General features: G+C 40.3%; 1 protein-coding gene across 1 annotated transcript in view; it reads right to left on the bottom strand.

Annotated features, from left to right (window-relative positions):
* Positions 1–26663, bottom strand: part of MSRB3 (methionine sulfoxide reductase B3) — an 80948-nt gene that overhangs the window by 27851 nt on the left and 26434 nt on the right. The window contains 3 exon segments of the mRNA XM_048944226.1: positions 10320–10348; positions 20783–20860; positions 22636–22744. Of these exon segments, the coding sequence (XP_048800183.1) occupies positions 10320–10348; positions 20783–20860; positions 22636–22744 (216 nt within the window).

The raw sequence follows: 26663 nt of genomic DNA, 5'->3' as shown, positions 1-26663 counted from the left end.
CTATTATATTAATCAAGGCACACAGGCAAAAAACACCTCGGTGGTCCTGTATGTCTAGTGTATGGCTGCAGCTGGCCCATCCTCTAAGACAAGCTCATGAAATCAAAGGAGCTATCTGACAGGGCTGGAGGGGTGCACACGCAGTACACCACAGTCTTGCTCTCTCCTCTGTGCCAAAGTCTGCAATGAAGCTGGTAGCAAGGTGCTCATCCCACTGCTTATCCATGGCCCCAGCTCTCATCTAGGCTGAACTCAGGCCAGATACCTCCAGAAGATCACAGCTCAAATGACTCCATTGCTTTCTGAAGTAGGTGCTGTCCTTATTGACCTAGGGATCCATCCCAGAATGGGAAGGGAGAGCCAGGGCAGCTGAAGGGAAACATCCAAAGTAAGTCTCCTTCTCCCTCAACCAAAACGAGGGGGCTGGGTAGAGTTGGTTTTACTGTGGAAGTGAGCAGCCAACAAGCAGCAGATGCTAGGCTCTGTGGATGAAAAGCTGGGAACACTCCTCAGCTGAGGAGTCAGGCTTTTCATATTTTTTTCTCTGATTTTAGCAAGAGGTTCCTTTCTCCATGAGAAACTGAGTGAAATTTAGTATTTCAGAGGCCATTTTGGCACTTTTCTCTCTGTTCTCCTTTGACCTTATCTATTTTCAAAGAGACATAACTGAAAGCACAATGAGGAACATGGGATACCCTTTTATAGGATGACTGATGCAGTGGTCTACCCCAAAGAAGGGTATAGGAACTACTGAGTCAGCATTTGATTTCCCAGCACAGCCATAGTCACTCCTTAAATCAAGGAAGGGCCCCAACCCAACCTTTTCAGCTGCTTGGCCTCCAGCCAAATAAATGATGAAACTTTCTGTTAGTCACTAGGAAGGAGAGTAACAGTAATTCTCAGGTGAGCAGGAATGAATGGAAAGGGAATGGAAGTACTTACGATATTTTTTGTTGCTCTTCCTGAAGGGTGGAATGGAGACTGACAAATTTACTGATTCAGTGTAAATTTGAACATATTGGGAGGGAAGTACAGCTTAAAAAGTGACTACTTAAGGAAGAAAAATCAATGTGTTTGAGAATTCCATCAGACTGTACCAAATACAGTCTATATTATAAATCATCTTAGTAAGTTCTCTTCAGTGTTAACAAGGCAACATCTCTCTGATTTCCCACCCTTTTCCCTTCAAAATCTGTGTTATTTCCACAGTAGTGGAAAACACTGATCCATAGACTGATCCATGAGTGTGGAGCACCTTTAACTTGTTCAGCACCTTGCAAGATTAAAACTCATTTCATGAGCTGACATTAAAAAGATGTTCAGCTTCCTCCAGGCCCCATCACGTTAAGTATCATTTACATTGGCAAACACAAAGTTGGTTTACATCTTATTGTGGTTTTCAGAAATTAATGTGTGTGTGTGTGAATGATGCTAAGATAATCACATAAAAAACTGATTTTCTAGACGCAAAAGTTTTTGGAATTGTTGTATTCTATCTATATCCTCTCTTCTTTATGCCTTAGCCCTAATCATACCTACATGTAATTTAAACTCTGCTAATGTTACATATTGGACTCAAAGGCCTCAATTTGTTTATTAATCTATATCCACAGTCATGCATTCTGCTGCAGAAAGCATGCATTTCAGTTGGGTGAAGGATTCTGGGCCTGGGAAGACTATATCAATTGTCTTTCTTCTTCGCATAACTGAGATCCCCTTGACACAAATACTGTGGTACTGGTGGTGACTATCTTTTAGTTGAATACAGTTACCATGCTGCTTTTTATACTACTTTTCAGAGACTCATTTGCTCAAACTTCATTTGCTCAGTCAAAATGGGATACTTTGCAAAGGCTACCAATTATTTGATTTATGGTGGACTTAGGAGGTAATCTCAAGTGAGAAAACCTTTCCTCCGCCCTGGGACTCAGACGTGTTCAATAGAAAGAGACAGCCCTCTCCCTTGAAAGTCTTGTAATGTAAACAAGCTCAACAGATGATGGGCAGGAGGAAAAAATCATAGGGAAAAAGGACTTTACCCAAGGTCACTGAGCTGTCAGCCATGCTGGAACAGGGTACAGAATCTGTCAATACCCATGCAACATTAAAAATATGAAGAGTCATCCACATTGCATCCAAACCTGTGCAGTCCAGCCACCTACAAACACCCAATTGGATGCTGGTAGCTTCTGCACCAGAAGAGAGTGGAGATGTTAAGATTTCTCTTATCCTACAGAACTCCTGTTTACTGGGGTCACGCAGTCAACTAAATAGTATCCCATTTTGCCATTCTTCAAAAGCTCTTCAGAAGCATATTTGTGATGCACAGTGCCATAATGTGCCATAATACTCCACTTACAAATGAATTACAGTTCATCTTCCAAATTACAAAGCAGACAAGCAATTTCCTTCCCCTCTTCATGGTTAAATGAATAGAGTACTAATAAGGCAGTGAAACAATACAACTGACTCGAACTGTACATGGTGTGGGTAAATTGCATGTGAGCTATATAACAATCTCAATGAGCCACAGCTGTGACCAGAAACCTCCCTGCTTGTCCATTCTTGGGGCTTCTCTTGTACATACTTCATTTTTGTCTAATTAAATGGGACTATGGTAAAGTTTAATTATCGCAGTTATTCTGTAACAGAGCTAATGTGACTGAATGAGTTTTCATCTATAAAGAACAGAAAAAGTCTTTATACTCTTTGTGAAGTTTGCGAGTATGGGATAACTCAAGAGTATCACCAAAAATCCTCTGCTTTGTCCACTGAACAAGACTGCAGCAATGCAAGTAGCTTTTGAAAAGTAATTAGGTAGCCTTGATCAGTAAGAAGGTGCACAACAATTAACAGGTTAATAATTAAGAGTTAACAGAAGAGTCACATTTGTGTGTTTAAGAAGTCTAGCCCTCCAGGACAGTAAGGATGTTACACTGCTGAATGTTGCTAACTTGAAAGAGAAATTTCCTAACTAACAGAAATAATTCTCTTACAGGTCAAAGCTATGTGAAGAAAGTACACACATATGACAAATGAAAAATGCTCAATCTACATTATAGCTTTCATTATAATTTAACAGAGCACTGTAGTTTCAATCCCATGTAATAAAACGATGATATAACTCACATCTTCTAAGACTGCTTTTTCCAAATTGCTTCTAAAAGACACCACTTTTTTAAGTAGCTATTTACAATGAAATGAAAAGTAGAAAAAGAAAGATCAACTTAGGTACCTAGAAACGGGGGTAAAAAATTCCTCCTTAATAGATCTGATGAATTTGCTTACATGAACAATATTAAAATGGAAAACCTAAATCTAAATATTTTCATTACAGGGCCAATTTAAACACACTGCAAGCTTCCCAGCGAGATCCTCAGAGCAAGAGAAGAAAGAAACAGCAATGATTACTGAAGTTTATGTAAGACAAAAATAGAAAATTGTATTTGCCTTTGTTGATATTACATTACTGGCTCCTTGAGCAAGGCCTTTTAATGCACAGTTCTTACCACATGCCAAGAAAGCGCTTCATGCAGGAGTGGCACAGTGAGCATCTGTGCTAGCCTACAAGAGCAGAGCATGGTTTAGTAGCTGCCCTATTAATGAGACACAAACAGGACTTACTGCAGGGAGGCATACATAATTCAAACAATACAAAATAGAAATTACACATATCTTTAACACAGAAAGATTGAAGCCTGTTGTATGATCAAGGCCTTCAGTTGCACAGGTCTAGCTTCACAGGTCTAGCTTCCCAAAATTAACAGTCTGCCTACTGATAATTCCTCAGCAGCGGAGAAGAACCATGCCCCTGACAGCAAGTAATAGCCAAGCTCAGATGCAAAGATGAACTGAGAAACTGGGGGAAAAAAAAACAACAACTGCAATTGGAACCCAGCAATAGAATTTGGAAAGGTGCACATCTGGAATCCTCTTGCAGCTGGCAGCCTTCTTCAAAAAACCTAGACAAGCAAGCTTTCCTGCATGCTTACGTTTTTAATCAGCCCTTTGCTGATTAAAACACTGTTCTATATGTTGAAATAGTTTGACTGTATTTTGCCGTACTTGACAAGAGAGAGAATAGGATGGCAATCATTTACCACAGGTCAGCGCTGTTACTAGCACGTAATCGCTGGGATGTATCACTTACGTGTCCCAGCCATCCATATTCCAGATCACATTTAGTGTGGCCCTGAAAGTATTCACCAGATGGTTCAGTTTGCATCTGGATCTAACGACTCATCCCACTGCTGACCAAATAGAGCAGACCATGCTTTCCAACCACTGCATACATAATGATCTGCCCATAAAGATGTCAATGCAAAGAGCAAAACAGCACTACCAACTATTGACAAGTAAGATCATCTGAGCTGCTGTTCTTTCAGGAAGCTGCTTTCTCCCACTGTCTCACTGTGCCAGCTCATGTATCCTTTCAAGGATCCATACAGTCGTGGTGGACAGAGAGAAGGAAATAACTTAATTAAGAAGGAGACTCTGGAGAGGAGATTTGCCTCATCCAGAAAGCTGTGCAGCACCCCTGCTATTCATTATCCATGCCGATTTTTGCCACTTTCCCTGTTACAGACTCTGACAATAATCTGTTTACGTTTTTAAATGAAATTCCCTGATCATAGGTTGATTTGAATGAACTTGATACGATTTTGTTATGAACACCAAATGTCTTTCTCCCCCAGCTCCTCAGCCTTGTGAAGAAGAAATTAAGAACAACTCTAACAATCTGGATGCAGTTTCTGGATGAAGAAGTTGACATCAATAAACGTCAGAAATTGAGTCTGCAATCTGTACTTAGATCTACCCTCCAGTTGATAGATGGATGACATTACTTGTTGCTACAGAGACTTAAGGTTTCAGGCCAGTTTAGTGTCTTTTAGATTTTCCTGGTAGCAAGGATCAGAAAAGGATGCTTGCTTTCAAGATATCTCAGTTTTCATTTCTTTCTTATTCAGAAGATCTCTTTGTACTCTTAATAGTTGTACTGGTGGCTTTCATGCAGTGGGACTGATAAGAAGCTAAGGGAAATCAGGGCTGATAGAGTTTGGAAGGTTTACTGCTGAACATCTGGAAATGTAGCCGAGAGGAATTTATGAGAGGAAAATATCTGACCACCTCAACCTTATAATTTTCTTGGGCTGTTTTCTGACACCTGTGCTGAATCATGTAGCCTAGCAAGTCAGTACATTGTAGGACCTTATTAAAGGAACTATAGCAGTAAATATAGAGGCAAGAGAGGAAAGGGTGGTGACTTTTATCAGGACAAAAGCGTGACAGCACTGTGCAGAGCTGAAGACACAAGGATACACTCTTTCTAGTGCAAAAAACAACATGCAGACAGGAGAAAAACCTACAGTATCATGAGTAGACACTGTGATTCCAGACAAGTGAAGGAAATTCCAGAAACTGTCGGGGTCTCTACAGCTTGCTTTGTATTTGATTTCTGGGGTGGCAAGAATCCAACAAAAGCTGGTGGATGTAGTTCTAGCTACATGGGCAGCTATTATAGCTTAATTCCTGATGCTAATCAGACAATTTTCCAAAGTATGTACGCAAATGGAGATACAAAATCACACAGATAATCTGTACATTTTGCTTAATCTGTATAGATGTTTGGTTCAGTCAAGCAGGGAGAGAGAACTGTCTTTTGGAGATGCACATCTCGATACATCTCTTCTGAGAGGAGTGCCTGCTGGCACAGGAAGCAATGAAGAACATGGCTGAAGGCAGCCTGCCCCCTTGGGCACACCTCTCTCTTCTGCCAGTGCTCAGAGGCATCACTAAAGCACAGAGCTTTCACCATTGTCATTCACCACACTCTGCTCGCCTTGACTTCCTCCGTTCAACCATCTGAGTGACATGCACACAATAGAGACTCCACTGGAGCCCGAGTGCATTGTTCAGGGACTTGTCCCTTCTTTTTAACACAGAACTCAGATTTCTTCCCCTTTGTAATTTCACCACCAACCCTATCACTTGAATATCATAGAGCTTACAGCCACAGCGACATGCAGGATACAACAAATGTTTCAGAGGGTGCCCCACGAAAACTCCAGCCCTCTCTGCAGGCACTAGGAAATTCACCTCTCCCATTCACTGGTAAGCAGAGGACGTGCCAAGACAGTTGTCTGAGTTGTCTATGCTTATTTTTCTATTCCTAAATTAGGATTAACAGCATTCAGTGACATCTTTTGAGATCTACAAGTTCTCCCTGCTATCAAACACCATTAAAAAAAGCCCTCTATTTGTATCATAATTAAAAAATAAATAAATTCCTTAACTTACTATTCTGAGATGTTTCTTGTAATTTAAATTCACTCTTATCAGCCTTGTATTGCTCGGCACCAAAAGCAAATGCGAGCCTTTAAAATTTGCTAACCAAGCACATAACACTAGAAGCGTTTTAGACACTCCCAAAATACTCATAATTGGAACAAAATTGATTCAGCTGTGCTTTTTGTGGTTTACTTTGTTCCTTCACAAATTTTGAGAAAAACTATTTTTTTTACAACCTTTCTTGCTTTCAAGTACTTTTTTAGAAAAATCTATTTTCAGTACCAGGGAAATCCATCATATTATGACAGGAAAGCAAAATTGTTTCATTTCATAAGATCTTCTAACAGCATGAAGCTAATCCCCTGGCCTCTGAGACAGAAACTCTGCCAGCTAGACTTATAAAATCAGCAGAGAAAAAAGTTTCTCAGATGGAACTGTTAGTCTTGATATGAAGAATGTGCGTCCCCTACAGATGTTATAGCTATTTATATGATAAATCCCGATCATCACTATAGGAATTTTACAGCCTTCTTTTAAGTTAATTCTCAAGTTCAAATTAATCTTCTTCTGACAATGTTTGCCTAATATTTCAGTGTTGAACAATATTTCCAAGGTTTCATTTACAGTGAGCCTACTGGGCACTTTTAAAGCTGTATCCCAGACTTTGTACTTGCCTTAGAAAGACTTCTTTCAGCTCTTCTATATTTCACACCTATTTCTAGGAAGGAGAAGTACAATAAGCATTGATAAATGCTTAACAGGGGCACATCTAGACTTGCAAGTTAACTGGAATTAACATTAAGGTTAATTTAGAGCATGCGACAGGTTGTAGAACAGCTCCCTGCAGGAAAATACTCATTCTAGAATGAAATTATCTCATTCTCAGGTTCAACACTTGAGCTGTTTTGAGTAACATGAGATATGCTCATACAAAGCATGTTTGTGTCCGTTTGCAGGATTGTTGCTTTACTCAGGAATCGCAGTCTGGGGAATTCAAAATGAAATGAGGGACATGAAAGTACCTTAAGGTGTCTCTGAGGAACTCAAGGTCATGTAAATGTAGAGTCACTGGTTTCAAATGGCAGCAACCCTTTCAAAAGCAATGTCACATTTACACATCTCAAAGGCATGCATTATGCAGAACATAGTGCTACATAGGGCATTACATCCCCTCATACAAGAAAGAGAATTCTTTGCAAAGATGCTTCTTTGTCACCACCAGTGCATACCTCCTCTCTCTGCCTTGACTCTCCTGATTGCCCAGGGGCAGCAGAAGGGTTGAGCTTAACGTCTGCTGTGGGGAAAGCGATGGCAAATTTTTTAGTGGAGAAACCAAATCAGTGGTATTTTATTTGGGTGACACATGTTGACTTGACCTCAGTGTCTCCATTTCTCTGCTTCTCTCACTTTCTGGCAACAAAAGATAAACTCTAAGTGCTTATACTATCTGACCATCAAGAACAGCTCTGTAGAATAACTGAGCACCATCCCAAGGACAGGCTGCTGTACTTTTCACAAAGATAAAGGTTTTTTCAGTCTTGATGTTTCCAGCTGTGAAGTGACTTTAAGGTTATGAACTTTCTGTGATTTCTTTTTTCTTAAAATTCCTCTTTGTTTGCTTAATCTGCTTTTTCTATTATCTTCTAACAACTATCCTTGGATGTGACACCAAAAGAGGCAGCACTGATAAAACCAAGTCATTAAAAGTCTGTAGTTCTCAATTCCAAGGATAACATTCATGGCAAAGAACAGAATGAGAGTCAGAGCCCAGCCTGGGCTGTCAGCCACCCACATGGCCATGCACTGGGAGAAGAGCCTTCAAACCTTGGGCAGATGGCTGATGTCCCATGGTAGGACTATTCTGACCAACATCTTCCTCAGGGGCTTAGGGGAAAGAATCACAAACAGAGTGTGAAAGTGAGGCACTGCAGAAGGAGGAATAAATCTGAAAAGTTCCTCAGCCCTGGAACGTTCCTGTGTTGCATCCCTGATGATACGTGTACAAAGCACGCCAAAGTGAAAAGCAACACAGCACTTAAGGCCTTAAACTCCTGGTGACATCCGTGGTGCCTGTTAACATTCAGCAAAACAAAGTTAGCTGACTACCTGCTGCAAAGAATCCTGGTGCAAGTCCAAAGAATATTTAGGAGCAGCAAAAGTTGTAGAGACAGAGAAGATCTTGGGGCTTTTACTGATCATTTCTATTTACATATTTTTTGTGTGATCTACAATAAATGGTCCTGATTTCCAAATTTCCTACTGCAGCATCTGGCCATGTACAAGCAATGCTTGCTCAGAAGAGCAGCGAGGCAGAGCAGTGCTTGCCAGCCAGTCCTTGGGCAACCAGGCTTTTCCAGTAAGTAATGGGAGAAGACAGCCCATACACAAGGAAAGACAGACACAGCCCCACACAGACACAGCCCCACACAGACAAAGAAGAGACATTTAAGAGCTCACACTCAGCCTACAGAGCCCAGAAAGAGAGGTGACATCTACTGAGCAGGCGTTTGCCATTGCAGTGATGGTGCCGAAAGTGCATGGATAGTCTGTGCTCCTAAGGAGATCCCACAGCCCCACATTCATGGCCACGGCACATGGTGGGAGTGCTGCTTCAAAGAAAACGTCAGAAGAGTGTTTGCAGCCTAACCCACTGAGCAAGCCGGAGTTCCACAGATAGCATTTTCTCCTTCAGAGAATAGTGAGACATTTGACATCCTGCTCTGCACCACGGTATTGGTGTCGTTATTAACAAGGAAAGGAGGTGACGGCACAAAATGTGTGAAGCTATCTTCCCTTGTAAAACTGATCTAAGAAACAATTTTAGCATACAGTTCACTCAAGTAACCTTGAACTCTCTGACTAAAATCATAATAGAAGCAAGATGACTCAAGTATACAAGATGTAGGAATTAGGTATATAAATGCTTCCTGCTGTAGATTTCACTCCCATACAGCTCCAAAGATAAAATCTAGCGCGGAAAGAAAAAGCAAAGTAATACCTCACATTTCAAACCCAACTCATGCTGCAGCTGGGATAAAAGGGAACATGCTATTTCATAAATAATCTGAGTAATATATATTGTAAAATTCATATCATTATAAGCAATTACAACCACCGCATTAAGCAAATCATATAGAAGATAACTTAAACACAAGGTTGGCCTGAACACAAGATTGCTATAATACCAGGCTTTCAGTTTAAAAAGTCATTTCCATCCTAACAAAAAATAAATTGTGAGCGATCGTTTCAGGCAATGGGCATTTCAGCTGGTTTCAGGACAACAGACTATTCTTAATCTACTGTTGTTTAACATTAAGGAATGCCCAAGAATAGTTAACCGAGTAAGTAGCAGTCTGCTATTAGGAGCTCTGTTTTTCTCCCAGCTGTTCTTCTGTTTGCTGTCCTGTGTTTTTTGTCTTGTTAGATACACATTAACCTGTTAGACTGACCTTCACTTCCCTCTCAATCCCTACCACACATTAAAATTCTTTAAAAAGACAACTTGAGAGAGATTGCCTTTTGGTAAACCTCCTAGAGAGAGCCCTACAGACTGGTCTGGCATGCATTGTGTACATGCATCTGTCATGAAAATTTGATGACAAATCATCTGTTTCCTGACAGATAGGCTGCACTGACTTCAAATTCCCATGAAAATGTCTTTGTCCACCAGGAAGAAAAACACTCTCCTTTAAAGCAGCGATCACTTTCAAAACTTCACTTCAGTCCTCCATTTGCTTTAGTCTGCATTATCATTTTTTGTTCTATAATTTTTCTGGATCAATTAAAGTCCATCAGGAGATACATCTTCCTGATCATCTTTTGGGGAAAAAAGACAGGGTATAATGAAAGGAACGAAAGCAAATGTTTCACGGTAATGACGCTGTTTGCAGAGGGTGAGAAATGAAGATCCTTTTTAAGACTGACCTACCCCAGTTTGTTTAAAACTAAACTGAACTTGAACTGATAAACTACTCTTTTGAGATTAACCCGAGTAGTGTACATTCAGCAAAACACTGTAAATCTAAACATACCTGAATTGGAGTCAAACTTCGTTTCTGACCTGCAAAAGAAAATAAAAAGATCACAAGTTACAAGATCTGCTTCATGCCACAAAAGGCTTTTGACAGACTGATACCCTCCTAGCAAATATTGTGTTTAACAAAGCTATCTGCCTGCTTGTGTTAATATTTAACGCATTCAATAGCATTTGAACCTAAAAGATAAATAAGATTCTTAATATTTGGGGCTTTTACAATGGACTGTTACAAAGACGATATTTTCAAAGAAGACAAATCGCAAAATGAATGCAGAAAATAGAACATAAATTTAAAACAGGATTAAACTATATGCTGTTACTCATGACATACTGTTGTTCCTAACAAATAAATATTGTTTTCATTCATTTTCATTTTTAAAAAGTCATTAACAGGATTTGATTTATTCATGAATGTTTCCAATCTATTTTTGAAGCAGATACCATTTCATTAATGTCATATGTATTGTATCCAATGATCTGCACTTAATTGAACAACATCCTAGGAGGGTTTTGTTTGTGTGTGTCTTCAATTTACTCACTCTGCACATAGGAATAAGTGGTTTGATTTTCCTAAAAGTGGAAAGCAGGGGGTGGAAGAGAAGGAGAGAGGAAGGGAGCCAGACCTAAATTTTAACTTGTTTTAAAGTCTTTGCAAAAAGACAATGATGTGTGCATTATGCATCATTTGCTTTGGTCGTGCACTACAGATTTCTCTCTCTCTAACAAGCAGTGTTTTCTTCTAAGGGCTTAGCACTTAGCAAATGAACCCTATAACCTGTATATTTAATAAAAGGGAGAAAAAATTAGCCCTTGTGGGAACATCATGTTTCAGATATAGGTTAATAATACTTGTAAATGTAGAAGCCTTTGAAGATCTCAATTCAACTGTGGGAAAACTTAAGTTGGGTAATTACTCTCAAGATGCTGCTGATGTGCTGTCAAGCAGAATTAACCCTCTGACTAGGCCTATCTACACAATCTGCTATAAGACAGCATTGTCTATATCTCGCTCTCAAACCAATTAGCAGGCATGTTCCAATCAGGTTCATATTGCCCCCTAACAATCAGCAGCATACATGGTTGTGGCTGTCACAGCAGGACACCGGGTCCGACCTGCAGGAGTTGTGTTAAGGGACATTACACTGCCAGGAAAACGCATTTCCCCAGGACTTCCAAGGGGGAACTATCTCAGGGGATCTTTGTACGTTGCATTAGGGAGGGGATGGATTTTTGGAAGTTACGGTCCTTTTTTAAAAAACAAACAAACAAATAACAGCAAAACCAACAGTTGATAAGCTCATGTATGCAAATCCCTGCAGATTTATTTTACACATTCTATATATTCCACGTAATTGGCACCATAATACCTTTATTAGAGATCTACATTACAGCAAAAAATTACAATCAAATCAATCCTGATGAAAAAGCAAACTAATTTGCACTATTGGTGCAAATAGTTCAAGCCATCAGAAAGGAAACTACTCCCTTCTCCCTTCCTGCTCATTCTCCGCCTTCCCCCTGTATGCAGTCTTTCATATTCTAAGTATAGCTCAGGTGGTGAAAAGATGGAAGAGAAAAATCACAGTTCAACTTTCTAATTGACAGAAAACCATCAAAAGCCCTGAAGATGAAATGCCTTTCAAAATTCCACCAGCACCAACCGCCCAGCCACCAACCATGCTCTCATTCGGTAATACAAATAATACTTCAGTTTGTATTTATGAACAGAATGAAATTCTCACTCTGCAAAAGATGTGTGTCAGCCAAGTGTTGCCTTGTACCTGAATGCTCTGCTGATGAAGTTGTAGGCAACACTTCACACCCCCTGCTCACGCCTCTGTAGGCCTCAGTCTAGCACAAAAGCCTTCAACAGCTATCGATGCAGAATAAAGGAAATACTGACATTTCAATTTTCTTCAGGCAAGGAGGGTTTCCAACAGAGCTCTATTTAAGCGTCAGCCACCAGATGATCAGTTCATTTCCAGTTTTTTACTCCCAAGCAGGCCCTCACAGGTTTATAACTGACCTGTAATTACCCTCACAGTAAACCAATAAAGGGTGAATTATTTGTGTGTTTCTCTTTATTCATCTGTTAATTTTTTTGCAACAGACACGATACCCAGAAAAAAGCCTAAAAAGGCCAGGAGGGTCCTGCTCCATCGCTGCAGCAGAGCTAGGGGCCACCAGCAAAGTGTGGCAACCTCCTGGCCAGCATCTCATGGGGACAGTGACAGCATGGTGGTGACAGGTTGACGGCTGGACTTGATGATCCTAGAGGTCTTTTCCCACCTTAATGATCCTACGGATCTATGATTCTATCCTGACAGGTTGCTCAGTCTTTAGTAGTACATGCCTTCTGCTGTATTATTTTTTCTTCTGCTGAAGTACCTTTCATGATACAGCACTGCACAGCCACTGTACTGACCCATGATGTCACATACTGAAAGCCGTGCAAGACGGGGCTGGTGACCTTTTATTCACCTTGGCACGGACAGAGGCCCTCCATCTTGCAGCAGTAACAACTAGCCCAGGGGCTAAGATGGCAGAGAGTAGGTGGGGAGGAGGGGTGGGTCACAAGGGTCACCGGGCAGCGTAATGAGCACCAAAGCTCCACGCAGTCATAAATTACTGGACAGCAAATCAGGAAACTGATACGGGGAGATAAATGAATAGAACTTTGTCTGGCAACAGCAGAATGGCTATGAAAGAAAATACAGCACGGGAGGTAGCACTAGGAGCCACTGATGGCCTCAACCTTTGTCATGGCCATCGTGTCACCATGGGAAAACAACACAGAATTTAAGGCACAGTATTATATAAATGGTTGGATGTTAGAAAGGTACAGAAAAGTGGGAAGAAGATAATACTTCCTGCAGTTTCAGTGGAACCAGCACTTTTCCCCTAGATCTTTTGGCACTTTGTAACATTCTCTTTATAGCACAGTAGGTAAATGTATCAGAAACTAGCTGCACATAGGAGTTAAAAAGCTGCAACTAAACAAAAAAAGCCAATAAATAGAACATAGTTAAATGCTAAAAGTAAGTTCTAAAGGCATGTTCTGCTACAAACAAAAATATTCACTGTGATGCCTTTATGCTTTCAATACCACGACAGCTAGGAGAAAAAAATTCTGTGCATTTTTTTTTTAATTGCTGTACATGTTCTGATATCCAACATAAACCCCCCACCAAATAAGATTCACTGTATACAGCCAGGCACTTTACAAACTGCTTTTTATCAGTTATTACACAAGAAGGTAAATTTTGAAAAAAGACCATCTTTGTGCATGTTTTCTCTGCTTTTGCTCCATAGAAGTACCTGGAAATGCAGGGAATTCAGAAATATCTTTGGAAATCTATGTGAACAAAAAGAACAAGGGGACATTTATAAAGTGCTTTCCATTTCCAACTGTGATATTATTCAGATACATATAACACACGGAAACACAACTGCTAAGTAGCTCGATTACCAAATCACAGTAGGCAAGGAAAGAGGAAGCTATTGGAAAGGTTTAACTAAGGACAAAGTACCACAATACTTTTAAGTACCTCATAGATAATTAAATCCATCACAAACAACAAAATATAAAGACAGACAATTTGTCTGTATTGTGAAAAGGTTAAAGATTTGGACCTAGGTCTTTTAAAAAGCATCGTAAACCTGATCTTCTATATGCCAAGTGGTAAGAAAGAGAAAGAGAGCAAAAGTGGGCTTGCAGGGAAAAAGGACTTACTGTTGCATTAAAACTGGCATTTTCTTTCACCTTTCTTGATGAAGTCTTTATCAGGTTAATTACGGTTTGGTTGAAGACCAATAAACATTGAGAACAGCCTTAGAAAGCAACACAGATCTCTCAGAAAGCATTCAGTGCGATCTCTGTAGTTCTGATCCTTGTAACAGTTCCTTTCTTTGTGACAGTGAGGGAGTCACTGGATCCTCTTGGCTTTCTTACACCTTTGCATTAGCAGTTTATTCCAGTCTATTCCTTGATAAAGTTTCGCTTCAAGTTTGTTTAGCACAGCATGGGAAGGGTCAGACACTGAAAATACAACTCCCCCCTGATAAGGGCTTCAAATCAACATCTTCTGCAAATGTAAAAAATGACAGTCGCACCTCTGGTACAACTTCCTTCACAGAGCACTTTATTCCACGCTGGCATTGGCAGTTTGCTGAAGAGACAAGGATCTAGCAGGTTCCTGACATAATGCAAGCCAACCAGTGTCCTGGCCAAGGTCACTGAGCAGAATAAAATCATTCCTCTCTTGGCAGTTTGCACCCCATAGTACAGAAAATACTAAGTTGAAGCATCAGCTTTCTTGGCTACAGCACTGCTGAAAAGTTAAGGAAGGCCAGGACAGAAGTGCTCGGTTGTGCACACATCAGTGGACACTGTGCTGGCCCAAACCATGCTCATGAGAGCCAGCACATAAATGGGCAGGACAAAGGCGAGGCACAGGGCTGCACAGGCCAGGCACCATCTCCATGAGCAGCATAAGACCACACTGCTCTGCTGTGGAGCAGAGGAGAATTTAAGCTAACAAATACCAGCCATGTCTTGACCTGCCTTTAGGACCAGAGAAGAGGCTTTCATCCATTTTGTTCACAGGTAGGGACATAGCTCTTCTCTCCTGAAAAAATAAACTATTGATTGGACACGCTCACTGACCTTACTCATGAGCCCAAGCCCCAAGCTTCTAGAAGGAAAAACACAGAAGTATTTCAATGTAAGAATGAATGCCTGATGGAATACCTAGGAATTTACAAGACCTCCATCACCAGGGAATCTGAGGAGTGTTAAGGATCAAGGCATTCCGCAGGCAGCAGCAGAAGCAAAGCTGGGCTTCAGCTCCATTATGTCCAAGAGACAGGTACCAAAGTGCCTAATAAAGAAACTCATAGGCACTTCCCAGTTCTGGACATGCATAATGCCTCTCTCTCTTCCACCCTCATGTGAATTCTCTGCTATAATACAATAATATATATATTATTTATAATAATATTATCTGGAATAATCTAATAATGTAGCTGAACTCTTGCTCAGGACTCTCCTCAGAGAGGTCATGAATGTGATCTCTCTCCCAGTTTCACAAAAGATTTAAGCACTTAATATCGTTGAGGTTTAATATCTACTCCCTTGTCAAATTTGGCTGAAATTGGCGAGTAGATTAAATAATAAGGTTTTGTTATTGAGAAGGGATTGACACACAGACAGCATGATCCTGTGAGCCACATTTCCCTAGGAAGCCTGGTTACTGATGTATTTTTAATGGTGCTTTCCTAGACTACAGAAAAAAAAGACTGATTCACTGCTGATGCAAGCCATGAGAATTTCTGTTCTGCATGTTGATGAAAAGATTCAAAAATCTTTTTAACATTTAAAAACTGTTAAAACACCATTTAAACATCATGTTAGTCAATGTGTACTCTGGGTGAGTTCTGTCCACAGTTTGCTTTAAAATGAGAGTTTAAAATAGATAAATATAGAAATCTGCACTTCTGTATTCATAATCCATAACAATACACTGTACTTGATTTTTAGTTCAGGTACATATGTACATAGTGAGGCATAAGGTAGGTTAAGACCAGATGAAATCTGCTTCTCCAAGCTGTGAGACTGATAAGCAGTCAGCACAAAGCAGCATGTTTTCAAATAGGGGAAATTAGGTATCAGACTTTAAAAATGACAGACAATCAGGGGAAATTTCACAGTACAATCAGTGGAAGTTATCTATGCATATTTTTATGATTACGGAAATCTCTGTATTTATTTCTTTGAATTTCTTAATATGTTCTGCAGACATTTGCAATTCAGCAGTGCTCAGCAATAAGTAAATGAAAACAATTTCACAGGCTTGTCTCAGTGAGACTTCGAAATATCTAAAATGGTAAATCTGAAGTTCTCTGTTCCTTCCTTTTTGAATCCTAATTCCCGCCTCCTATAAAATCTACATCGATCTTTTGCCTTTTGGAAATCATACTTGTTGAAAAGTCCTCTGTGAACAATGAGATCCCCCATCTTGTTGCACTTGTTTGTCCTGCTGGAGACAGTCTTGTCCAGACGGCTCTGATGACGACAAGCACTGTGCTATTTTAATTTCAGTCAAGGTGATTAAAAGCGTGTAAGAATTTGTTGTCCAGAAGACTCAAAGCAAAGACACAGCAGACTCAAAACCAAGGCTGGTTTCAACCCTAAATTAATAGAGCAAGAGGAAACTAATGCTTGATTGATGATAGCAACTTCACTATTTGTTTCTCCCCTTTTCTAGGGAAGACTCACAAAAAGCTGCATCAGCTCTTACAAGTTTTAAGATCCTGAAGCTCCTCTGAGCTATGTTATACCCAAGATTTGGGTTTGGAGAAAGAACTGTTTGGTAACACTCCCTACCATTCCTACACAAGCAAAAGCTTACTTATTCAAAATGAATTTTATTAAAAAGAAGCTCCTGGTTTTGACACACAAAACTAGAAATTTTATAAAGAAACTGAGAGTCAGTCTGGATGGATGAAGTTGCTTCAGTAGGTCTATTAGCCTTATTATATCTTGTCAGAGATGCTACAGCAAGTATTTCATATGGGCTCTCCTTGCTAGATGGCCAGTGCTGATTTGTCATCTGGTCTGCCCAAATAGTGAGAAGAAAGCTATAGATCTAGCATAATGGCTGAAATCCTCCCTTACGTTAAGGAGAAGAGGGATATCATCCTAATGGCAGCATCACACAACTATGCGTTTTCCTCCTGATTTGCTTTTAGATGCCCGAGAGATGTTGAGAAGACCAGATACAGTTCATTGAAAACCAAATGAAAACATGACATGAATACGGGTGTTCCTGTTTCTCCTAGCACGTGTTCAGAATACCCAACACCATTACTGAGAGTTCCTTCCAGGAAGCAATAAAGGCAGTGGTGGGTGATTTATTAAGACTTGGCAATTCTTCCCTTGGCCCTAAAAATTGGAAACTGACACAACAATAATATTTCTTTTTTAAAGGGAAGTCATTCTCCTCAGCTTCCCAGTTCAACCCATGTATTCCACGCCTTTCTCACACGGTCTTGCATATGGTAAAGGACATAACTGTAGCTTATTAAATATGGAATATTGTTCTCCTATGGTAATAGTGCAAGCAGCAGGTTTCATTCCGGCCCCTTCTAACCTCTGCTTGCCATGGCAGTGGGCAGAATGATATTTTAGCAGAGAATACAAGACAATTCCTTGAAAAAAATAAAGTAGGTGCCATCCTTAAGTATCATCAGCCTTTAGAAAACACTGAATTTACTCATGCCCTCGGTGGCTCTCTGCAAATTGACATGGGAACAAGCACTACTGCTGCAGAGGCTGTCCAGCCATAAATACGGCACACGAAGAATGAACATTGGAGAAAACAGCTCACGGGGACTGAGTTTTTCTCTAGGTAGCTCAGTTTTCTGCTGGATCAATGTGCAGTGAAGGGGAAGCCATGAAGAACAAGAGGAAGGTGGGGGGCCAAGCCGCTGCCTTTAGCATAAGCCTGCTGCTAGACTGGGGTGTAACACAGTGTAACATAAAACCGCACATGGGCTGGCTTGCAGAAAAGGAGATACTTGAGATTAGTTTATTGTCTCTCTCATTTATTGCTTTCTTTGGGCAGCTGTACTGGGATGTAGGAGACTGTCTGGCGTGAAAGTTCAGAGATGGAGTAATTAGATTCAATGGCAAGATTATGGATTTTATGCGTGAGCCACCTTTGATTGTGGAAAAAGTTAAAGCATGTTCTCCATAAAGCTTGGGAGGTTTCTCATAACACTAGTACAAGTAGGTAGATGAAGAGATGTTAAATTCCTAATTGTTTCTTTTATCTTTCCTGTGATAGAGACAGAGTTCTGTTTTAAAGACGCACCAAAAACCAGGTCTTTCATCTGGAGTGTAAAATTCATGTGTTCCCTGACCTCGTGTGTCACATGGTAATGAAACAACGTAAATCAGAAATGTTAAAAGTTGAAGTTTGTTAATATTACTGCTGAAGCTTCAGTCTCTTTCCCGGTTAAACTGACAGGTCCATTGTCCAAATATATATATTTACAGATTACAATGACATGAAGAAAAAAATTAATGGACACCCAATGAGAACCAAATGGAAATACAAGTTTCAGATGACTATCTGGAAATTAAAAAGAAAGTTAAAAAAAAAAAAAAAAAAGATAAAACGAAAAACCACTTGCATGCATTTTATCTAGGGCAATGGCCTTTCTTTGTGTTGTCCTACTCCTTATTCCAAAGCAAATATTCCAGTGATTCATATTTGTGGGGAAAATTTAGCAAACATCCTACATTTTGCATTCTCTTATTTATGCTACCTTCTCGCTTCTTTAGTTGGCCGGGCAGAAGGAGGCACCAGGATACAGGAACGTATCTTCCCTAGTTGCAAAAAATTGTCTTCACGGTGCTAAAATCAGTTTTGTTGGTGCTGAGCATAATGCCCTCCATGGATCTTGCAGGCAAAAGGATAGATGAGGAGAGTTCCTACTGATACTGCAGTGACTGCACCAGTACTGAAAGAGCACCCATCCCACCTCAACTCTGCAGCTGTACCTGGCCCCACAGACAGAACTGATGGGCCCCTACAGTCCTCTCCATTTGTTCTCACCTCGGCCACTCATGTCAGCAGAACCAGCAGGACTCAGTGTGGATCAGAGGTGGTGAGAGCTCAGTGCCATAAAGCAACACAAAGGGCTTGGGAAGCTTGGGACACAATGAGGAAGGCTTTTTCAGGTGCCCACTGGCCTGGGAGTTATTAAAAATAAAAAACAACTTCCCGCTTTCCTCCTCTCTCCTCCCATAAAATCCATGGGGAGCCTCAAAGAGAATCTGAAAACAGGGACATTTCCATATAGCTCTTTTCACAGAAGGAAATCCAACTCATTACCTTTAACTTACGAAAGTCGACTATGCCAAAGCATACTGTGCTTTAGATAATCACAAGTAAGTCTCCTGTTGCAGTTTTTTTCCCATATGAAATAGATTGTGAAAGTGACTGGAAAGTAGTTCACATTCATTTATGTGAACTACTTCTGTCCAAATCTCACCTTACAAAAAATTACTCTTTCTCCAGCAGATGACAGAAAGGAAGCCAGTCTTGAAGGTACAAGGTGAAATCCTGGCTCCATTGTATTCATTTGCTAAATGTGAATTGACTTCAACAGAGCCAGGATTTCCCCCGCAAAGATTCAGCTATAGTAAGCAGGGGAATGTCTGAGTGGCAGAGTAGAAAAACAGGTTTTGGAGCCTTCAGATCCCCATGTGTATCCCCAAGCCAAGCACCTCAATAACACATGACATGAGAATATTGCCTTGGCTGAGCTCATAATGATCAGTTTTCCAACTCAAAAGATTCACATTATTACTAAAGTTTCTGCAGGTCATCTAACAGAGGAATCAAACTTAACAGAGATGAAGTTCTTTTCTCATCTTTACAGACAGTCTCTAGAGAAAAACTATCACTGCCACATCTTGTGATTCTGGAGCTCCATCAATTTTATTTTTGCAACCTATTACCAACCCAGTTTTCCTTACGCTATGCTGACCATCCTGCTTCATGCTGCTGCGAACATGCCTCTCCAAGTGAGAGGGCTGAGACAATGTGAACTGAGGGAAAAACTCAAATGGAATTCTTCATCTGAATGAAGACAATTGGCCAAAAATATGAAAAAAAAAAAAATACACAACAGAAACAGGGCAAACAATGCAGTGATTGAGAAAATTCAATCAGCACAGCTTCTACCACCAAATTTAGAGCTGTAATTCCCACAGTACTTCTAAAGGGTATTTGTCATGCAAGACAGAAAATTTATTATGTCTTTCTTAATCCTTGCCTCAGTTTCCAACTGCAGGACAGAAAATTTATTATGTCTTTCTTAATCCTTGCCTCAGTTTCCAACTCAGCTCTCTCTGCGTGTTAATTGGGATGGATGAAAATCCAGTAAGTGATGTCATTTTCCTGAGTTTTGTTTGCTTAACTGCTTGAATTCCAAAAAAGCATCTCCTTATTTCTCCATTCTTGGACACAATGCTGTAGCATGGATGCAGCATTGCCACACAGGATCCAGATCTTAAAGTTGACTGCTAGTAATGCTAACAGCCATAACTCAGCGCTATGAGAACAGCAAAGTACTCTGTTATAACTTGGCATGGCTGCATATGGAAAATATATATATATCTATATATATATATAGTCAAAATGCCTGTTCTAATGCAGTGTTATCTTACTATGAAATTTGCTATCTTATTTATTTACTATTTTTATGTATTTATTATTTTATTATAACATTATTCATTACATTGCTTCTCTTGTACTCCTTATCAGTTTGAATGACTTATATTCTCTTACACAACTACATCAATACTGGAATATATACAAGATTATATTGGAACACAGCACATAAACTAAGAGACAGTAATCTCAAAACTACATTTAGTATACTCACTTGAATAAAGGAGTTCCACAAACAACACATTTGTATATTCCTTGAGCTTTATGATGTGTGTACTCCCCCTCAAAGGCACTGGGAAAACAATAACACTACATTTTAAAAATAAATAGAGGATTTAAAAAAAAAAATATTAAAGTAGGTAGGACTTTAGAAAAATATTACAGACAAAAAAGAAACAATTAAAAGTTTGTAGTTGTTTTTTTTTATTAAATGAAGCAAATAAAGCAGGCACAGGAAAAGGGGAATGTCCTCATTAGTTAGTTTCAGGTGTTACGTATCATGCAAGAGGAAGCAAATTGTCACACAGTTCAAAGGACAGAACAACAAAAAGGAGAAAAACTGGAATCTTGGTAAGTGAAATGCACATTTTGTAAACACGGATGCTTTCAAGTTTAGTTTCATCCTATGTACTTCTGTGCAAGAGGGTTTGCCTTTAGGAAATGTTTTAGCAGTGAGTTCAGATGCTGAGTGAGAGGTGCAAAGCTCTTGGGTGTCTGCCATTGAGATGATAATGAGGAATCAGTGTTTGGTTCGTCCAAGATGGGCTGCCAGGGCAACAGAAGTATTGTAGCTGAAAATGAAATAATTGCTCCATGATTTCAAGCTGCATGAGCCTTATATTTGTAGCTGAAAAGCAATATTACAGCTTTGAGGGAATATTTTTCTAAGTTAACAATCTAAAAGGCTAGGAGGTCATTCATCTAATACGAATCAGCTGTGCTAGTCCAACAAAAAGCCTATGTGCTCCGCAGCTTGTTTTTATTATCCTTTCACCCTTTTTATGAGGTCCAATTTTTTTTTTTTTTTTTATAAACAGGATTTTTAAGAATGACCTTATCTCCGATTGTTTGTGCACATTAAATCACGTTGCTGGTCCCATACACAAGAGGGAGGGACGCGGGGCAGGAAAGCCTCGCAGCGGGGGCCGCCATCCCCATCCCCTGGCCAGCCTGGGCGGCGGGGAAGCTGAAGGGATGGGAGCAGGACCGGCTCACTCGGCTCGTCCAGCAAACAGCTCGCTGTCGGGAAGAGTGCCGCCTGTTAAGCAGGACCCCATGTGTGGTGAAGAGCCCTTTCAGGTCATGAATGAAAACAAGCGGTTACATCATTAGTACATTTGGATCGGAGGTAACGCCGGGGCCTTATGCCAAGCTCAATGGTATAAATTAGACAACAGAAATGGTTAGGCCTTGGCAAGTTACCTTCGTGTTGGAATCAGCTGAGAGAGACTTTATTCACTAAAAACAGTCTTGGAAGCAAGTCTCTTTTTTCCTGCAGGATCCAGGGCTGGCTTCCAGCGACTAAAGCCATGTGAGGGCAGTTATTGAAAATTTTTGACATTCCAACCACAAATGAGCCAATAAATACCTTCTCCACATGTGCTTCAAAAAGAAATTGGAGCGGGGTGGAAAAGAACTAAATTATGCTACCTTCTTTCTGCAGCCAAAATGTCTATACTTACAATGACCACCTTCAAAACTTCAGCATCCTGGCACGGGGCCATTTCCCTCGTGGTTCTGCTTACTGTGATGTCTTCCAAGAAGTGTACCTAAACCGCTATTACTTCCACACATTTTGTAGTAAACTAAAAACAGACTCTAAACATAAGCCCTGCGACTTTATAAGACATACAGTGTTCATTATAAGTCACACAAGACCCCTGGCCATGGCCTCCGTGCTGCAGATGCTTGTCTTTCGGTGGTGTTAATTTGTAGGGGTTAGTAAACAAGTGCAGAATTCCTGGAAAAAAAAGTTGCCGGGGAGGATGAGGAAGCACCAGCGAGAGCAAAGGGAGACAGGAAAGATGCCTGCGTTTCGAGGGATGCGCTCCCTTCGCCCTGCCTTACCTTTCCGTCCCCTTCTCCTGAGTGACATGGTACTGCAAGGGTGTCAGCCGCTTCCTCAGCTCCTCCTGGGAAAAGACCACCTTACAGTCTTTTTTATCCCTACATGACCCTGCAAAGGGAGAGGATATGGGAGAAGGAGCCTTTTTAGCTTAAATCCTGAATAATTGCTTTGGCAGACGGCCACAGCATAGCTTCTGCATTCACTTGTCAATGACCAGACCGGTCCCTAATGCACGAAGAATGGCTCAGCTGAACTGCAGCTGATTATTTTTTCAAATCCAAGTTTAAAAAGAATTTTGCTCGAGAGCCAGGTGATTCCACTGGAGCAGTGACAATGTGCTACAGCCAAAGCCCTTCCGTGTGTTATACGCTAAACTGTTGCGCACAAAATCATTCACAAGAAAGTTACGTTTTCCAGCCATTTAAAAAGAAAGAAAGAAGGAAAGAAAGAAAGAAAGCTGCAATATATATATACACACATATGTGTGTATATATATATATATATATATATATATATATATATATATATATATATAACTGCAGCTGAAATGTTCTTTACAAGACATCTATATTGGAGACTTATGGTAATGGGCATATGATGTTCAGCTACATCGTCCAACAATTTCATACCCCTTTAAGGTAGCTTAGAATAATGATAGATCTTTAGAATTCCAATCCAGTTATTTAACATTCAGTAGCATCTTAGTCCTTTTTTCTTTATAAAGGTAGCAGTTGTATTTTTCCCTGTTGAACAGCCCTGAGCGGCAGGTCACGTCTTTATGCAGTATGATGTATCAGGTTCAACAATAAAGTTCCCTTAAAATTAGGGTTGCTATTGGAATTACCCATCTCTGAGAATCTCGTATTATGCTTAATTCACACAAAAAGGAGTACATAGGGATTACTGTAAAAAACATTTCTATGGAACAAAACTGCGCGTCACATCAAGGAAGAAAAATAACAATAAAGCTGCTTTGAATGAAAACTCCCAAAGTAATAAGAGAAATGGCCAAATATTAAAATAACTTGAATAATCACTTGCAAAAACGTGCTGACAAAGCATGGCAGGAAAAAAGCGCTCTAATGACAGTAATTAAAATATGATACAATTAGAAATAAACAGTCCCGACAAAAATATTTTTTGCTAGTAATGTATATACACTCATAAAAAGACCAATTGTGTTCCCAAAGTAGAGGGAACAGAGCTACCCATCTGTATGTCATTTAGTACAGGAGAGGCAATGGCAGGTTTAAATTACATGGTATTGGATTGCAATTTCCTAACATTGGATGCTTTTCTGCTTTTTTACCTTGAGTCATTACTAAGGAGTGTTCATAAAAAGTAGCTTAAAGCACAGATGCTTGCAAATCATTTAAGAAAAGATGTTTCTTTCTTCCTCCCCCTCTTCTTTTCTCATTTTTTTTAATGTGTGGGGGTGGGTGAGTAGGGGAGAGAGAAAAAGAATAATGCAGTTGGTCACTACTGACTAACCCTAGGAAGTATTTTCAGGAAGAAAAAAGTAAAATTGAAAACATCTGATTGAAGTAAATAGTGCAAACATAAAAAGCTTTACTAGTGAAAGAAAGGTATTGAAAAGCGACTTTATTTCATAAATTAGAAATTACTTTTGATCTAAACATTCTTAAAAACAGATTGTTTTCCACTCTGAGCCCTCTCATTAGCTGTGCTGCAGAGCCCGCGTTTTAATGGCAAGCTTTGAAAGGGCGCTGCTGTACGCCTTTGTTAGCTCCAATCTTATTTAGGAGAGGGATAAAGATTTCATTCCAGGTCTCTTTGTTTGTCTTTCAAGAACCACTAAAGCAGTATTCACACAAATTTTGCAGGAATGTGCCCTGTGCCATAGCTTACAAATTATTTGGTTTTGGTGCACTTAAAGGTCACCTTCCAAATTAGCAAAATTTTCCTACATCCTGGCTTTTCAACCTTAAATGTAAATATTGTTTCCTAACTGTAAGTGAAGTTTGTTCTTTATAACGTTTGGTTGCTTATTTAAAGATGTCAGACTTTGGAGGTTTTTATTCTCACAACGTGCTGGGCTCTAGGACTAGTGAGTCCTTCAAAGAAGAGAGAGCAGGGAAAGGAAGCACACGCATTACATAAATAACTATTGTTGTGTTGCTCTTCTCTGCTCAGAAGGAAACTGACAGCGGCTCTTTCGTCTGATATTGCAGTATCAAAAAATTGGTCTAGAGAGCAGCAAAGAATCCTACAGACCAACACCTCACTTTTAAAAATATCTCCCAATTGTTTCTTCCAGAAACGCCCATTTGCTCGTCAGTTGTTTCAAACAAGAAAACTAAGGATATCTTCGCTTTGCAAAAAGTCATGGAAAATACTGAACGTTTTGCAGAATAGCCAGCATTCCCTCTTTGCACTCCTTGAATAATTTCTCTTCTATCTCAGAAACGCAGTGTTCTTCAACTAGCAGGCTCACTGTTACTCACTAGGAAATTTCTGTATGCCACTTGATCCATGACATAGATCAGAAGTAGGGAGCACGTTACAAAAGATTTTTCCCCACTGCTTTTAATAACTAGCCGCCTTTTTACAATAAGACGAGTATTTATGTCTGTGGGGGCATCTCGCTAATCTGCACTGGGGTAAATTACAACCTGACCCAACAAAGGACTTTCCAGGTTTCCAGTTTAATAGAGCACACGGCAGCAAAAAGCTGTGGTTGCACTACAAATCACAGAGGCAATCTCTCAGTCCAGCCCTCAGCTCTAAGGAACAACCCTATTCAGGTAGCTGCACTCACTAGCTAACTGCTAGCAGCGACAACAAAAGGCTCAAGGAATTATGTTGCTGCAGAGCCAGGGAGGTAACGCAAGGCTCAACCATGACCAGAGAGTGTGAGGATACATTATCTGAATCACATCCCATGTACAAGCTTCAGGAAGATGGCAGGATGAAATTCTAGGAGCAGAGTCCTTCAGCTGGGAAGGAACTACCATGCAAAAGGACAAAAATGCTCAGCCTGCAGTACACAACCAGCCTGCCAATCCAAGGGAAACAAGCAATGGTTGTTAAAGAGGACAAAGGTGCCCTGGCTGCCCTCCTCACCCTGGTTCCCTGCATGAGATACCACCTGCAAGCTATTGGAAGGGATCCTGAACAGCAGCAAAGCTGCAACACCTTTCTGGGCAACTCAGGCACAAAGTAAGGCCCCACTGTTCCCTCACAAATGGTGCAGCTCCCAGAAGGAGAGATACAATGCCATCAGTTGCACACACAACATGGCAACCGTGTGATAACTCTGACAGTATGGCTAGACTAAATACATAGTGAACATAACTAAGGTTGGGTTCATTCTGTCTTTGGACACTGAATGGGATCTGACGTTATCCAGAGGTGATGCTCCCTCACCCAGCTGCTCCACTAGGTCCGGACAGGGCTCCAAGAGTGGACTGAATGCCATCAATGATCTGCTTGTGCGTTACTCTGGTCACACAATTCACCCTCTCCTTTGGCAGACATCTACAACACTTGCACAGGTTCCATTGCAGGGTCTGAGACCAAGTGCAAGCTTTCTAGTCAGCACAGCATGGTGCCTTCATTCTCCTTGGTGCTCATCAAGGGAGCAGTGCACACCACCATTCCATACTCAGTGCTGACACTGACACTTCAGGCCACTTGCCTTCTGTCTTTTCCAGCAGTTCCATCAGTGCTAGAAGTTGCTGGAATCTTGGAACAAGATGGAAAGCTCAAAAGAAAGACCGAACTCACAAATCTTAATGTGTAAATATAAAAAAATAAAGCGCAAGAGGGTGAAACAAACAAAACCAGAAACGCTTCTGGTCATCCCTGTGGTTAGGAATGGCTTTTCTGAAAAGAAATGCAAAGTGTGCTGCAATTTACTGTTCACCCACAGACCATGCACATTTTAGAGTTCAGCCCTGGTGTCTGGAGGCCTTCTGTAAAAAAATGAGGTGAACAGAAAGTATTTTCTGGGTGTTGACCTGATAATGAAGACATTAAGCATATCACCTCACATATAAATTCCGAT

This window comes from Lagopus muta, chromosome 1, assembly GCF_023343835.1.
Source record: "Lagopus muta isolate bLagMut1 chromosome 1, bLagMut1 primary, whole genome shotgun sequence".
In the NCBI taxonomy this organism is placed as follows: Eukaryota; Metazoa; Chordata; class Aves; order Galliformes; family Phasianidae; genus Lagopus; species Lagopus muta.
This window is presented reverse-complemented; position numbering and strand designations above follow the sequence as displayed.